General features: G+C 39.2%; 1 protein-coding gene across 1 annotated transcript in view; it reads right to left on the bottom strand.

The window, feature by feature from the left end:
* Positions 1-3,380: 3,380 nt before the first annotated feature.
* Positions 3,381-17,282, bottom strand: part of LOC106608343 (XK-related protein 6) — a 150,784-nt gene continuing 136,882 nt past the window's right edge. The window contains exons 2-3 of the mRNA XM_045721186.1: positions 10,259-10,455; positions 3,381-5,910 (exon numbers count right to left, since the gene is read on the bottom strand). Of these exons, the coding sequence (XP_045577142.1) occupies positions 4,940-5,910; positions 10,259-10,455 (1,168 nt within the window). The 3' untranslated portion in view covers positions 3,381-4,939. The remainder of the gene's footprint in view (positions 5,911-10,258; positions 10,456-17,282) is intronic.

Below are 17,282 nucleotides of genomic sequence, written 5' to 3' on the forward strand. Positions count from 1 at the left end.
TGTAGTCTTATAGCCCTACATACCAAGATGGTGAATGGTTGTAGTCCAATAGCCCTACATACCAAGATGGTGAATGGTTGTAGTCTGATAGCCCTACATACCAAGATGGTGAATGGTTGTAGTCTTATAGCCCTACATACCAAGATGGTGAATGGTTGTAGTCTTATAGCCCTACATACCAAGATGGTGAATGGTTGTAGTCTTATAGCCCTACATACCAAGATGGTGAATGGTTGTAGTCTTATAGCCCTACATACCAAGATGGTGAATGGTTGTAGTCTTATAGCCCTACACACCAAGATATTGAATGGTTGTAGTCTTATAGCCCTACATACCAAGATGGTGAATGGTTGTAGTCTTATAGCCCTACACACAGATATGTCAGCACTTCGTAATGGCAGTGCACCTCATTGCATGTCCTCACTTCAGTATCTCCAGTCATTCAGCCCTGCCCCCTCTGGTTAGTAACCAGGAAGTGAAGGTTGGCATGGCAACCCCTCTGTTCAGCGTCCAGGAACAGAAAGTGAACGTCGTCATGGGAACGGCACCATAGGAGGGGTGAAAGGGCAGAGCAGCAACCAGGGGTGGAACCAAACTATTGGCAAGACAACAGGGCTGTGTGATCGGGGCTGGGGGAGAAACACACACACACACACACACACACACACACACACACACACACACACACACACACACACACACACACACACACACCCTCCCTGTCACACACTGTCTTCGTGTTCTTTTCCACCCCTGGCAAGACCCTCTCACCCCGTCAGTCTCCTTCTCTCTCCCCCCCTGCCTGACCTCTAACGTCAGCAGGTCACAGAGGGGTCAGAGAGAGCCCAGGTAGGTACCCCCCATGTCTAAGTCAGTACAGTACTAATGCTTACTTAACACTATTATCATGCCACACTGACACACAATGTCAAAACACACGTTATACCCAGACAACTAGTCAAGTAAAGGAACTAACTGGCAAATTAAATGCATTCATTCACCTTTTCCCATTTGTTTGTGCAGTAGCCCTCTCTGGAAATTAGTGTCGAGCTCCTATAGACCATAGACTCAGGAGTAGCTAGCCCCTATAGACTCAGGAGTAGCTAGCCCCTATTGACTCAGGAGTAGCTAGCTCCTATAGACTCAGGAGTAGCTAGCCCCTATAGACTCAGGAGTAGCTAGCCCCTATAGACTCAGGAGTAGCTAGCCCCTATAGACTCAGGAGTAGCTAGCCCCTATAGACTCAGGAGTAGCTAGCTCCTATAGACTCAGGAGGGAACATGGCACACCTGTATGTATTGTATTGACTAGTCCTAGAGGTCAAAGAGCTAGGAGCTAGGAGCTAGGAGCTAGGGGAGACTTTGGCTTTGTTTTGAACTGCTCTAACAGTAGCCAGCACAGTTGACCTGTACTCCCTCTCATTCACAGCACACTGCAAAGACGAGTATACTGTTTAACACTCGCTGCAACGTGTTGAGTAAAAAATAAATCACAAATAAAATATGGTGCATTCAGGCAAAGTATCATTATCATCAGCAGCGTTTTAACGAGTACAAAAAGAAAAGGACAACAACAACAAGAGTGGAAGTATAACAATATGATAGACAATATGAACACAAGCTGTATAATATGTATAAGCTTGGCAACGTTTCTGTTTTGGAAAACCTACGACAAGTATTTGTACCCAATGAGCTTATTGTTCAACCTAATACCTCCGTGGTAAAACAAACTTTAAAAGAAAGAGTCGGAAAAAGGCGAGGGAGAGAGAATGAAAGAGTGTGGAGGAGAAAGAGAGAGGATGTGGTAGAGTACAGAACACTAATAGTGTCTCTCTAGCAGCAGGGAATGCTGGAGGAATAGTGAAACAGCAGGGGAATGCTGGAGGAATAGTGAAACAGCAGGGGAATGCTGGAGGAATAGTGAAACAGCGGGGAATGCTGGAGGAATAGTGAAACGGCAGGGGAATGCTGGAGGAATAGTGAAACGGCAGGGGAATGCTGGAGGAATAGTGAAACGGCAGGGGAATGCTGGAGGAACAGTGAAACGGCAGGGGAATGCTGGAGGAATAGTGAAACAGCGGGGAATGCTGGAGGAATAGTGAAACAGCGGGGAATGCTGGAGGAATAGTGAAACAGCAGGGGAATGCTGGAGGAATAGTGAAACAGCAGGGGAATGCTGGAGGAATAGTGAAACGGCAGGGGAATGCTGGAGGAATAGTGAAACAGCAGGGGAATGCTGGAGGAATAGTGAAACAGCGGGGAATGCTGGAGGAATAGTGAAACAGCAAGGGAATGCTGGAGGAATAGTGAAACAGCGGAGAATGCTGGAGGAATAGTGAAACAGCAGGGAATGCTGGAGGAATAGTGAAACAGCGGGGAATGCTGGAGGAATAGTGAAACAGCAGGGAATGCTGGAGGAATAGTGAAACAGCGGGGAATGCTGGAGGAATAGTGAAACGGCAGGGGAATGCTGGAGGAATAGTGAAACAGCAGGGGAATGCTGGAGGAATAGTGAAACGGCAGGGGAATGCTGGAGGAATAGTGAAACAGCAGGGGAATGCTGGAGGAATAGTGAAACAGCGGGGAATGCTGGAGGAATAGTGAAACAGCAAGGGAATGCTGGAGGAATAGTGAAACAGCGGAGAATGCTGGAGGAATAGTGAAACAGCGGAGAATGCTGGAGGAATAGTGAAACAGCAGGGAATGCTGGAGGAATAGTGAAACGGCAGGGGAATGCTGGAGGAATAGTGAAACAGCAGGGGAATGCTGGAGGAATAGTGAAACGGCAGGGGAATGCTGGAGGAATAGTGAAACAGCAGGGGAATGCTGGAGGAATAGTGAAACAGCAGGGAATGCTGGAGGAATAGTGAAACAGCAAGGGAATGCTGGAGGAACAGTGAAACAGCGGGGAATGCTGGAGGAATAGTGAAACAGCAAGGGAATGCTGGAGGAACAGTGAAACAGCGGGGAATGCTGGAGGAATAGTGAAACAGCGGAGAATGCTGGAGGAATAGTGAAACAGCGGAGAATGCTGGAGGAATAGTGAAACAGCGGGGAATGCTGGAGGAATAGTGAAACAGCAAGGGAATGCTGGAGGAACAGTGAAACAGCAAGGGAATGCTGGAGGAATAGTGAAACAGCAAGGGAATGCTGGAGGAATAGTGAAACAGCAAGGGAATGCTGGAGGAATAGTGAAACAGCAAGGGAATGCTGGAGGAATAGTGAAACAGCGGGGAATGCTGGAGGAACAGTGAAACAGCGGGGAATGCTGGAGGAATAGTGAAACAGCGGGGAATGCTGGAGGAACAGTGAAACAGCGGGGAATGCTGGAGGAACAGTGAAACACTGTCTTTGCACCACACCTCTGTTCTGTTCATCATCACATCACAGTGTGCTTGCTGTTTGATTGTTGCTTTTCGACAGTCTCCCCTCGTGACGTCCAAACTTATTTCAAAGTATTTTTCATATTTGACTTATTCGTATTCAGAATTTAGTTGTTTGTTTAAAAAAACTTAAAAAAAACGAAGCAAAGTTCTTTGGAATGTCATTACTGGGTTTTCTGGAAAGAAAGACACTTTTCACCCGGCAACTGTTGTGCTGTAAGTGCAGAAACACCTGCTAAACATTGTGCTGTCTTCTGTGCTAGAGAAATTCATAGCTATGATTAGTGTCCAAACTAAATGCTTGTCTCATCTCGATTCAACTGAATTCACTGCCAGACAGGCATGTACCATAGACTAAGGTTTCCCAACTCCGGGTCCTCCAGTACCCCCCAAACAGGACACATTTGTGTTGTAAACCCCCCTCCCCCTTCCCCCAAAAAATAAATAAAAATAAAACATAATTCAACTTGTCAAAAGCTTGAAGATTTAGTTGACAAGTAGAATCAGTTGTGCTTGTCCGGGGCCACAACCAAAATATGTACTGTTGGTGGGACCAGAGGACAGGAGCTGAGAAACGCTGCCGTTGCTAGGCGACATCTAGCACGCTGTGACTGGCTACTACCAGCAGAGGTCCCTGTTTGTTACTCTATCGGTCGAACTTAGCTCTGATTCAAGGTCAGTTTAGCCTGTTTCACCCCTCAAACAATTGAAGTTAGGATTGGCGAAGAGAGAGCTGGTCCTAGACCTGTGCTTATAGGGATAACCGCAGCAGACACATTTTCCAAGGCTGAGGAGGCGATGGTCTACATTCATAGTAGCACGTTGTGCAGACATTTTTAAAATGTCTAATTGTACCTATGTGTTCCTTTGTAATCTGATACCTGTGTGCTTCTCAACTGTAAGGACTTGATGCTTCTTTATTCGTTCTGATCGTCTGTCATCTACGTTCATCCGTTTTTTAGAGTTCAATTGTGTAAAGATACGGCAGTTAGTTTAGGGTGTCGTGGTGCAAAGAACTGCCACAGCTTCAACCCTCCTCCATCATTCCCATCAGGCATTGCACCGGGTCACATGACAGGAACAACATGTTACCCCCCTCCCAAAACACACAAGTAATATTATCATCATCATCATCATCACCACCAACACAGTATATGAAAACACTTCGTAGTTATAGAGTCATACATGACTTACACACTCAGACAGACACACAGACAGATAATGGGTTAACCAAGGACTTAAGAAATCACATGGATCTTTTCTCTGCATGTTTTGTTTTTCCCAAAATAAAGTATCATTGTATTGTATTGTATTGTAATCTTGACAGTTTCTTGGTAGAGTTCACAACACACACACACACACACACACACACACACACACACACACACGCACACACGCACACACACACAGGGTTCCTGCAGGGGACTGGATGAGGGAAGGTAAAGAAAAAAGCGAAAGAGCACCAAATGAAGATGTGAGGAGAATATCCAATGAAAGAAAGAACAGAATGAGAGAGAGAGAGAGAGAGAGAGAGTAGGAAGGAAGGAGAGTTTTCCTTCAGAGAGAGGACTCGTACTGCAGTAACTCATAGAGGAGCGGCCCATCCCTATACCTGATGCCCACCGCGTTGGGGCTGATGTACTGCAGTACGTTTATGGTCCTGCGCAGTCGCCGGTCCACAAAGTGTGCATCCCAGGCCGGGTAGCGCTTTCTGGGCATGTCTATCTTGATGAGGGGCCCCTCTGGCCGGATGGGTCTCCCGGCCGCGTCCACCGGCTCTGTGGACCTCACCTGGAACACAGGCAGACAGGTATCCGTAGCCGCTTCATACTCTCCTTCATAGTCCCCTGCCAGGGCCCGTGTCGGGGTGGCCTGGGAACCTCGGGGACCCGGGGTGGGGGCCATGGGTTCGGCCTCAGGGGGCAGGGGGAGTCCCCACAGCAGTTCAGCGCAGCAGGAGGAAGCCAGGACCCGGAGCCCTGGGCCCATGGGGTGCAACACCCCGTAATACAGCACCATGCAGGCCACGCCCGAGGCGAAGCACAGGAAGACGCTGCAGAGGGCGGAGCCGGCGTAGGCGTCGGTGGTGGCGGGGTCGCGGTAGGCGTACCAGAGAGCGGTGAGCACGGCGTTCTCCAGTAGCACCACGGTGTAGTAGGTGACCATACGGTAGCGCGTCCGACCCTCCCGCACGTTGAACCAGCAGAACACATAGACCACGCCCACAACCATGTTAAACAGGACTTCTTCCCACTTGGACATGCAGAAGTCAGTCCCACCGTGGATTACCCAGAAGGCCATGGCGCACCAGTGCAGCACCACAAAGATGCCGAAGTAGAGATGGAACACGGAGGCGAACAGGGCGAAGGAGAGGACCCGGGAAGAGATGGTGAAGAGACGCCAGAACAGGTGTACCAGGGCCCCACGGTAGCTCATACTCTTCTTGTCGTCACGGGAGTCACGCAGGAGCTTGTGATAGGACGCCAGCACCCAGGACAGAGACAGCAGAGAGGCAAGCACAGACATACCTGGGTAAGAGAAGAGGATGAGAGAGAGAGAGAGAGAGAGAGAGAAAAGGGGAGTGAGAGAGAGTGCAGGTGAGCAGAGAGATTGTGTGTGAGAGAGAGAGAGAGAGAGAGAGAGAGAGAGAGAGAGAGAGAGAGAGAGAGAGAGAGAGAGAGAGAGAGATGTGTGTGTGTGTGTGTGTGTGTGTGTGTGTGTGTGTGTGTGTGTGTGTGTGTGTGTGTGTGTGTGTGTGTGTGTGTGTGAGAGAGAGAGAGAGAGAGAGAGGGGAGCAGAGAGAATGTGTGAGAAAGAGAGTGCAGGGGAGCAGAGAGAATGTGTGTGTGTGTGAGAGAGAGAGAGAGAGAGAGCGAGAGAGAGAGAGAGAGAGAGAGAGAGAGAGAGAGAGAGAGAGAGAGAGAGAGAGAGAGAGAGAGAGAGAGAGAGAGTGGCAGAGCAGAAAAAAGTAATGAACAGAGAGAACAATTAAGATAGAGAGAGAGAGGGGAAGGAATAGAGAGAAGACAAGGTGATAATTTCTGTCTGAGAGAAATGAAGAATCACTGTCTGCAGGACAGTCAAACTGTTTGATGATAAACTGGTGATAAATACTTTATGTAGAAAAATACTGATTCATTCCTAGCCTGACTCAAAGAATAATCAAATTAAACACATAATGTCATTTTAGCAAAATATTCCAATAAACTAATTAATGAAATATTGAACTAGCATAACGTCAATTTGAATATGATGGTGCAGTGAATGAGCTCATTGCAGTGAATGAGCGAATCGAATTGTTACGCTCTAAAAATAGTATGATATTCAGATACATTATTGATGGTTAAATCACACTACTTGTACGGTTTCTATATTAGAAACATATTTTCTTGTTTACTACTACACCAGTCCATGTTGATCGAGACATCAGCATTGACATCAGCATTGACAGCAGCATAGCAGTCGATGCTCTGCTATCACCTGCAATGTGAGAATTGGTCTGGCATCACAGCTCCATCGACTGAGCTACACGATAAATACACCGCTGCGATCTAGTAGGCTTCAACATTCAGAAAAGTCAACGTTTGTTATTCACATGTTATTTTTCACACACGAAAACAGTTCGGAATCAAAATGGCACTTAATAAAGTTTTGCGTCGAAATCGGAGAATGGGAAATTCAAGAGTATCCTTTATACCTACAATCAGAAAGAATGAATATCAATAAGGATATGGCTTTGTTGTACTGGTTTTCTTACAAAATAAACAGAAACATTGGAAGAAATCAAAAGATGTAAAACCAAAACTGGAGCGGTCCCAATGCAGAGTCCTGGGGAACCCCTCTGCCCGGGATCGTCTGTATACAGCGCCTTCGGAAAGTTTTCAGACCTCTTGACTTTTTCCACAGTTTGTTACGTTATAGCCTTATTCTAAAATGTATTAAATAAATACAAATCTTCAGCAATCTACACACAATACTCCATAATTACAAAGCGAATTTAAAAACAGAAATACCTTATTTACGTAAATATTTAGACCCTTTTCTATGAGACTTAAAATTCATCTCAGGTGCATCCCGTTTCCATTGATCATCCTTGAGATGTTTCTACAACTTGATTGGAGTCTACCTGTGGTAAATTCAATTGATTGGACATGATTTGGAAAGGCACACACCTGTCTATATAAGATCCCACAGTCCATTTCAGAGAAAAAAAACAAGCCATGAGGTAAAAGGAATTGTCCGTAGCGCTCCGAGACAGGATTGTGTCGAGGCACAGATCTGGGAAAGGGTACCAAAAAAGTTCCCCAAGAACACAGTGGTCTCCATCATTCTTAAATGGAAGAAGTGTGGAACCACCAAGACTCTTCCTAGAGCTGGCCGCCCAGCCAAACTGAGCAATCAGGGGGAGAAGGGCCTTGGTCAGGGAGGTGACCAAGAACCCAATGGCCACTCTGACAGAGCTTGAGAGTTCCTCTGTGGAGATGGGAGAACCTTCCAGACAGACAACCATCTCTGCAGCACTCCACCAAATCAGGCCTTTATGGTAGAGTGTCCAGACAGAAGCCACTCCTCAGCAAAAGGCACATGACAGCCCACTTGGAGTTTGCCGAAAGGCACCTAAAGACTCTCAGACCATGAGAAACAAGATTCTCTGTTCTGAAGAAACCAAGATTCAACTCTTTGGCCAGAATTCCAAGCGTCACATCTGGAGGAAACCTGGCACCATCCCTACGGTGAAGCATGGTGGTGGCAGCATCATGCTGTGGTGATGTTTTTCAGCAGCAGGGACTGAGAGACTAGTCAGGATCGAGGGAAAGATGAACGGCGCAAAGTACACAGAGATCCGTGATGAAAACCTCCTCCAGAGCACTCAGGACCTCAGACTGGGGCAAAGGTTCACCTTCCAACAGGACAACAACCCACAGCCAAGACAACGCAGGAGTGGCTCTGGGACAAGTCTCTGAATGTCCTGCAGATCTGCAGAGAAGAATGGGAAAAACTCCCCAAACACAGGTGTGCCAAGCTTTAAGCATCAGACTCAAGGCTATAATTGCTGCAAAGGTGCTTCAACAAAGCACTCAGTAAAGGGTCTGAATACTTATGAAAATATGATATTTCAGTTTTTTTTGTTTTATAAATTTGCCAAAATGACAACAAAAGTGTTTTTGCTTTGCCATTATGAGCTATTGTATGTAGATTGATGAGGAAAAGAAACAATTTGATCAATTTTAGAATAAGGCTGTGACCTAACAAAATGTTGAATACTTTCCGAAGGCACTGTATAATATAATAATATATAATACAGTGCCCTCCTGAATTGTTGGCAGCCTCTGTATATATGAACAAGAAAGGCGGTGAAGAAATGTCATGGTTGTTTTTCACCTTGATCTTACACTCAAAATATCATATGAATCTAAATGTTAATTGATAATAGTAATAATAATAATAATAATAATAATGATATAATAATAATAATATAATAATAATAATACAACAATAATATAACAATAATAATATAACAATAACAATAATACAATAATAATATAACAATAATAATACAATAATAATATAACAATAAAAATAATACAATAATAATATAACAATAATAATAATACAATAATAATACAATAATAGTAATAATATAATAATAATATAATAATAATAATAATACAATAATAGTAATAATACAATAATAATATAATAATAATTATAATAATACAATAATAATATAATAATAATAATATAAAAATAATAATCTTTTTACATGTATTTTTCCTTTATTTAACTAGGCAAGTCAGTTAAGAACAAATATAATAATAATAATATACTACTAATAATATAATAATAATATAATAATAATAATTTAATAATAATATAATAATATAATAATAATAATAAATAATAATAATATAATAATATAATAATAATATAATAATAATATAATAATAATATAATAATATAATAATAATATAATAATAATATAATAATAATATAATAATATAATAATAATAATATAATAGTATAATAATATAATAATATAATAATAATATAGTAATAATATAATATAATAATAATAATAATAATATAATAATAATAATAATAATAATAATATAATAATAATAATAATAATATAATAATAATACAATAATAATAATAATAATATAATAATATAATAATAATATAATAATAATAATATAATAGTATAATTATATAATAATAATAATATAATAAGAATATAATAATAATAATATAGTAATAATAATAATAATAATAATAACATAATAATAATTCAATAATAATAACAATATAATAATACTATAATAATAATACAATAATAATAATATAATAATAATATAATAATATAATAATAATAATATAATAGTATAATAATATAATAATAATATAATAATAATAATATAGTAATAATATAATAATAATAATATAATAATAATATAATAATAATACAATAATAATATAATAATAATATAATAATAATAATATAGTAATAATATAATAATAATAATATAATAATAATATAATAATAATACAATAATAATATAATAATAATATAATAATAATAATAATATAATAATAATACAATAATAATAATAATAATATAATAATATAATAATAATAATATAATAATAATATAATAATAATACAATAATAATATAGTAATAATATAATAATAATAATATAATAATAATAATAATATAGTAATAATATAATAATAATAATATAATAATAATAATAATAATATAATAATAATACAATAATAATAATAATAATATAATAATAATAATAATAATACAATAATAATAATAATAATGATATTTAACCCAACACAGAGCCCTGTGGAACCCCTATTCTTCTTACATTGCAAGGTCTCGGCCCGGTTCCTCTGGATCATGATACAGAGCTGCAGGACCAGCTGAGGAGCTGACTCCAGGAAGGTCTCCAGCAGACGCAGCATGTTGACGTCAGCGTACTCATACATCATGGCCCAGTAGAACCGCCTCTGGTTCTCCTTCTGACGACGACTCTGGATGCCCAGGTACATGGTACGGATGTACCTGACAGAGGAGGCGTGGAGAGACAGAAGAAAGAAAGAAAAGAAAAGAAGGAAGGAAGGAAGGAAAGAAGAGGGGAGATTAGGTTTTCAAACTGGGGTCTGCGGTCACCTAGGGGTCCGTGAAGGTATGCAGGGGTTCCACATTTTTTTTTATTAACATTTTGGGGGAAAATATTTTGTGGAATTTTTTTATGTGAAAAATATTTATTTTATGAATATCGCTAGCTGAAACAGAATACCATTGTGGATACCATTTTTATGTCCAGTATGAAGGAACTTAAAGCTAGTTTCACGAGCCAATGCTAACTAGCATCAGCACAAATACTGGAAGTCAACAGGAACAGTTAGCATGCTATCTGTTCCTGTTCATCCGACTCTGGGGAAGTAAAGGGCTTCATTGCCAATATCTCAAACTATCTATTGAGTATGGTCCAAATTACAGTTAGTGGATCTACTAAGTCCTAATTTCGGGATTGAAAAACATTTTCAGTGTCAATTTACACAACCAAAACCAACTTAAACAACATTTAAGATGCATCCACAGTCTGAACTGTAAATAGAAGCATCCACAGTCTGAACTGTAAATAGAAGCATCCACAGTCTGAACTGTATAGGAAGATGTGAGAACAGGTTTTTCTTTTCTCCAAAATGTTCCATCCATGGTTGAGTTATTCTAGTCTACTGCAGTTTCTCAATCCTGGTCCCCAGTGTTTTTTTTTGCCCCCCTAGCACTCACCCACTTGACTCAACTAATCAACTCCTCATTAAGTCTTTGATTTGAATCAGTTGTGTGAGAAACACTTGTCTGTACAGTAGCACTTCTACACTTCACTATCTACATGTAGTAATGTAGCGCTGTAGCGCTGTAGCTTTAGTCCTGCATTAAAACGTCACTAGTCAATCAGTCTTCCATGGCTATAGATAACTATAGTCCTGCATTAAAACGTCACCAGTCATCAGTCTTCCAGAGCTATAGATAACTATAGTCCTGCATTAAAACGTCACAAGTTATCAGTCTTCCATGGCTATAGATAACTATAGTCCTGCATTAAAACGTCACTAGTTATCAGTCTTCCATGGCTATAGATAACTATAGTCCTGCATTAAAACGTCACTAGTTATCAGTCTTCCATGGCTATAGATAACTATAGTCCTGCATTAAAACGTCACTAGTTATCAGTCTTCCAGAGCTATAGATAACTATAGTCCTGCATTAAAACGTCACTAGTTATCAGTCTTCCATGGCTATAGATAACTATAGTCCTGCATTAAAACATCACTAGTTATCAGTCTTCCAGAGCTATAGATAACTATAGTCCTGCATTAAAACGTCACTAGTTATCAGTCTTCCAGAGCTATAGATAACTATAGTCCTGCATTAAAACGTCACTAGTCAATCAGTCTTCCATGGCTATAGATAACTATAGTCCTGCATTAAAACGTCACCAGTTATCAGTCTTCCATGGCTATAGATAACTATAGTCCTGCATTAAAACGTCACTAGTCAATCAGTCTTCCATGGCTATAGATAACTATAGTCCTGCATTAAAACGTCACCAGTTATCAGTCTTCCAGAGATATAGATAACTATAGTCCTGCATTAAAACGTCACCAGTTATCAGTCTTCCATGGCTATAGATAACTATAGTCCTGCATTAAAACGTCACTAGTTATCAGTCTTCCATGGCTATAGATAACTATAGTCCTGCATTAAAACGTCACTAGTCAATCAGTCTTCCATGGCTATAGATAACTATAGTCCTGCATTAAAACGTCACCAGTTATCAGTCTTCCATGGCTATAGATAACTATAGTCCTGCATTAAAACGTCACCAGTTATCAGTCTTCCAGAGCTATAGATAACTATAGTCCTGCATTAAAACGTCACTAGTTATCAGTCTTCCAGAGCTATAGATAACTATAGTCCTGCATTAAAACGTCACTAGTCAATCAGTCTTCCATGGCTATAGATAACTATAGTCCTGCATTAAAACATTAAAACGTCACCAGTTATCAGTCTTCCAGAGCTATAGATAACTATAGTCCTGCATTAAAACGTCACTAGTCAATCAGTCTTCCAGAGCTATAGATAACTATAGTCCTGCATTAAAACGTCACTAGTCAATCAGTCTTCCATGGCTATAGATAACTATAGTCCTGCATTAAAACGTCACTAGTTATCAGTCTTCCATGGCTATAGATAACTATAGTCCTGCATTAAAACGTCACCAGTTATCAGTCTTCCATGGCTATAGATAACTATAGTCCTGCATTAAAACGTCACTAGTTATCAGTCTTCCAGAGATATAGATAACTATAGTCCTGCATTAAAACATCACTAGTTATCAGTCTTCCAGAGCTATAGATAACTATAGTCCTGCATTAAAACATTAAAACGTCACTAGTTATCAGTCTTCCAGAGCTATAGATAACTATAGTCCTGCATTAAAACATTAAAACGTCACTAGTTATCAGTCTTCCAGAGCTATAGATAACTATAGTCCTGCATTAAAACATTAAAACGTCACTAGTTATCAGTCTTCCAGAGATATAGATAACTATAGTCCTGCATTAAAACGTCACTAGTTATCAGTCTTCCATGGCTATAGATAACTATAGTCCTGCATTAAAACGTCACTAGTTATCAGTCTTCCATGGCTATAGATAACTATAGTCCTGCATTAAAACGTCACTAGTCAATCAGTCTTCCATGGCTATAGATAACTATAGTCCTGCATTAAAACGTCACTAGTTATCAGTCTTCCAGAGCTATAGATAACTATAGTCCTGCATTAAAACGTCACCAGTTATCAGTCTTCCATGGCTATAGATAACTATAGTCCTGCATTAAAACGTCACTAGTTATCAGTCTTCCATGGCTATAGATAACTATAGTCCTGCATTAAAACGTCACTAGTTATCAGTCTTCCATGGCTATAGATAACTATAGTCCTGCATTAAAACGTCACTAGTTATCAGTCTTCCATGGCTATAGATAACTATAGTCCTGCATTAAAACGTCACAAGTTATCAGTCTTCCAGAGCTATAGATAACTATAGTCCTGCATTAAAACATCACTAGTTATCAGTCTTCCATGGCTATAGATAACTATAGTCCTGCATTAAAACGTCACTAGTTATCAGTCTTCCAGAGCTATAGATAACTATAGTCCTGCATTAAAACGTCACCAGTTATCAGTCTTCCAGAGATATAGATAACTATAGTCCTGCATTAAAACGTCACTAGTTATCAGTCTTCCAGAGATATAGATAACTATAGTCCTGCATTAAAACGTCACCAGTTATCAGTCTTCCATGGCTATAGATAACTATAGTCCTGCATTAAAACGTCACTAGTTATCAGTCTTCCAGAGCTATAGATAACTATAGTCCTGCATTAAAACGTCACTAGTTATCAGTCTTCCAGAGCTATAGATAACTATAGTCCTGCATTAAAACGTCACCAGTTATCAGTCTTCCAGAGCTATAGATAACTATAGTCCTGCATTAAAACGTCACTAGTCAATCAGTCTTCCATGGCTATAGATAACTATAGTCCTGCATTAAAACGTCACTAGTTATCAGTCTTCCAGAGATATAGATAACTATAGTCCTGCATTAAAACGTCACTAGTTATCAGTCTTCCATGGCTATAGATAACTATAGTCCTGCATTAAAACATTAAAACATCACCAGTTATCAGTCTTCCAGAGCTATAGATAACTATAGTCCTGCATTAAAACATCACTAGTTATCAGTCTTCCATGGCTATAGATAACTATAGTCCTGCATTAAAACATCACTAGTTATCAGTCTTCCAGAGCTATAGATAACTATAGTCCTGCATTAAAACGTCACTAGTTATCAGTCTTCCAGAGCTATAGATAACTATAGTCCTGCATTAAAACGTCACTAGTCAATCAGTCTTCCATGGCTATAGATAACTATAGTCCTGCATTAAAACATTAAAACATCACCAGTTATCAGTCTTCCAGAGCTATAGATAACTATAGTCCTGCATTAAAACGTCACTAGTCAATCAGTCTTCCAGAGCTATAGATAACTATAGTCCTGCATTAAAACGTCACTAGTCAATCAGTCTTCCATGGCTATAGATAACTATAGTCCTGCATTAAAACGTCACTAGTTATCAGTCTTCCATGGCTATAGATAACTATAGTCCTGCATTAAAACGTCACCAGTTATCAGTCTTCCATGGCTATAGATAACTATAGTCCTGCATTAAAACGTCACTAGTTATCAGTCTTCCAGAGCTATAGATAACTATAGTCCTGCATTAAAACGTCACTAGTTATCAGTCTTCCATGGCTATAGATAACTATAGTCCTGCATTAAAACATTAAAACGTCACTAGTTATCAGTCTTCCAGAGATATAGATAACTATAGTCCTGCATTAAAACATTAAAACGTCACTAGTCAATCAGTCTTCCAGAGCTATAGATAACTATAGTCCTGCATTAAAACATTAAAACGTCACTAGTTATCAGTCTTCCAGAGATATAGATAACTATAGTCCTGCATTAAAACGTCACTAGTTATCAGTCTTCCATGGCTATAGATAACTATAGTCCTGCATTAAAACGTCACTAGTTATCAGTCTTCCATGGCTATAGATAACTATAGTCCTGCATTAAAACGTCACTAGTCAATCAGTCTTCCATGGCTATAGATAACTATAGTCCTGCATTAAAACGTCACTAGTTATCAGTCTTCCAGAGCTATAGATAACTATAGTCCTGCATTAAAACGTCACCAGTTATCAGTCTTCCATGGCTATAGATAACTATAGTCCTGCATTAAAACGTCACTAGTTATCAGTCTTCCATGGCTATAGATAACTATAGTCCTGCATTAAAACGTCACTAGTTATCAGTCTTCCATGGCTATAGATAACTATAGTCCTGCATTAAAACGTCACTAGTTATCAGTCTTCCATGGCTATAGATAACTATAGTCCTGCATTAAAACGTCACAAGTTATCAGTCTTCCAGAGCTATAGATAACTATAGTCCTGCATTAAAACGTCACTAGTTATCAGTCTTCCATGGCTATAGATAACTATAGTCCTGCATTAAAACGTCACTAGTTATCAGTCTTCCATGGCTATAGATAACTATAGTCCTGCATTAAAACGTCACTAGTTATCAGTCTTCCAGAGATATAGATAACTATAGTCCTGCATTAAAACATCACTAGTTATCAGTCTTCCATGGCTATAGATAACTATAGTCCTGCATTAAAACGTCACTAGTTATCAGTCTTCCAGAGCTATAGATAACTATAGTCCTGCATTAAAACGTCACCAGTTATCAGTCTTCCAGAGATATAGATAACTATAGTCCTGCATTAAAACGTCACTAGTTATCAGTCTTCCAGAGATATAGATAACTATAGTCCTGCATTAAAACGTCACCAGTTATCAGTCTTCCATGGCTATAGATAACTATAGTCCTGCATTAAAACGTCACTAGTTATCAGTCTTCCAGAGCTATAGATAACTATAGTCCTGCATTAAAACGTCACTAGTTATCAGTCTTCCAGAGCTATAGATAACTATAGTCCTGCATTAAAACGTCACCAGTTATCAGTCTTCCAGAGCTATAGATAACTATAGTCCTGCATTAAAACGTCACTAGTCAATCAGTCTTCCATGGCTATAGATAACTATAGTCCTGCATTAAAACGTCACTAGTTATCAGTCTTCCAGAGATATAGATAACTATAGTCCTGCATTAAAACGTCACTAGTTATCAGTCTTCCAGAGCTATAGATAACTATAGTCCTGCATTAAAACGTCACAAGTTATCAGTCTTCCAGAGCTATAGATAACTATAGTCCTGCATTAAAACGTCACTAGTCAATCAGTCTTCCATGGCTATAGATAACTATAGTCCTGCATTAAAACGTCACTAGTTATCAGTCTTCCAGAGATATAGATAACTATAGTCCTGCATTAAAACGTCACAAGTTATCAGTCTTCCAGAGCTATAGATAACTATAGTCCTGCATTAAAACATCACCAGTTATCAGTCTTCCATGGCTATAGATAACTATAGTCCTGCATTAAAACGTCACTAGTTATCAGTCTTCCAGAGATATAGATAACTATAGTCCTGCATTAAAACGTCACTAGTTATCAGTCTTCCAGAGCTATAGATAACTATAGTCCTGCATTAAAACGTCACCAGTTATCAGTCTTCCAGAGCTATAGATAACTATAGTCCTGCATTAAAACGTCACTAGTTATCAGTCTTCCATGGCTATAGATAACTATAGTCCTGCATTAAAACGTCACCAGTTATCAGTCTTCCATGGCTATAGATAACTATAGTCCTGCATTAAAACATTAAAACGTCACTAGTTATCAGTCTTCCAGAGCTATAGATAACTATAGTCCTGCATTAAAACATTAAAACGTCACTAGTTATCAGTCTTCCAGAGCTATAGATAAAATCAAATCCATTTTTTTATGTGTCACTTGCACCAAATACAACAACTGTAGACTTTTACAGTGAAATGCTTACTTACTAGACCTTTCACAACAATGCAGAGTTAAAAAGTTAGAAAATGAAGAAATATAAAAAATGTAAAATAGTACCACAGTAGAAAAGCAATAATGAGGCTATATACAGGTTATATACAAGGAGAACAGGTAAGTGTACTGGGGTACGAGGTAGTTGGGGTGAGTGATTGAGGTGATTTACATCGAGGTGATTGATTAGAGTACTATGTACATGTAGGTAGGGGGTGAAAAGCAGAATGTCCGGTTATCCGTTTAATTAACTGTTCAACAGTCTTACGGCTTT

Source organism: Salmo salar, chromosome ssa06, assembly GCF_905237065.1.
Source record: "Salmo salar chromosome ssa06, Ssal_v3.1, whole genome shotgun sequence".
NCBI classification, from domain to species: Eukaryota; Metazoa; Chordata; class Actinopteri; order Salmoniformes; family Salmonidae; genus Salmo; species Salmo salar.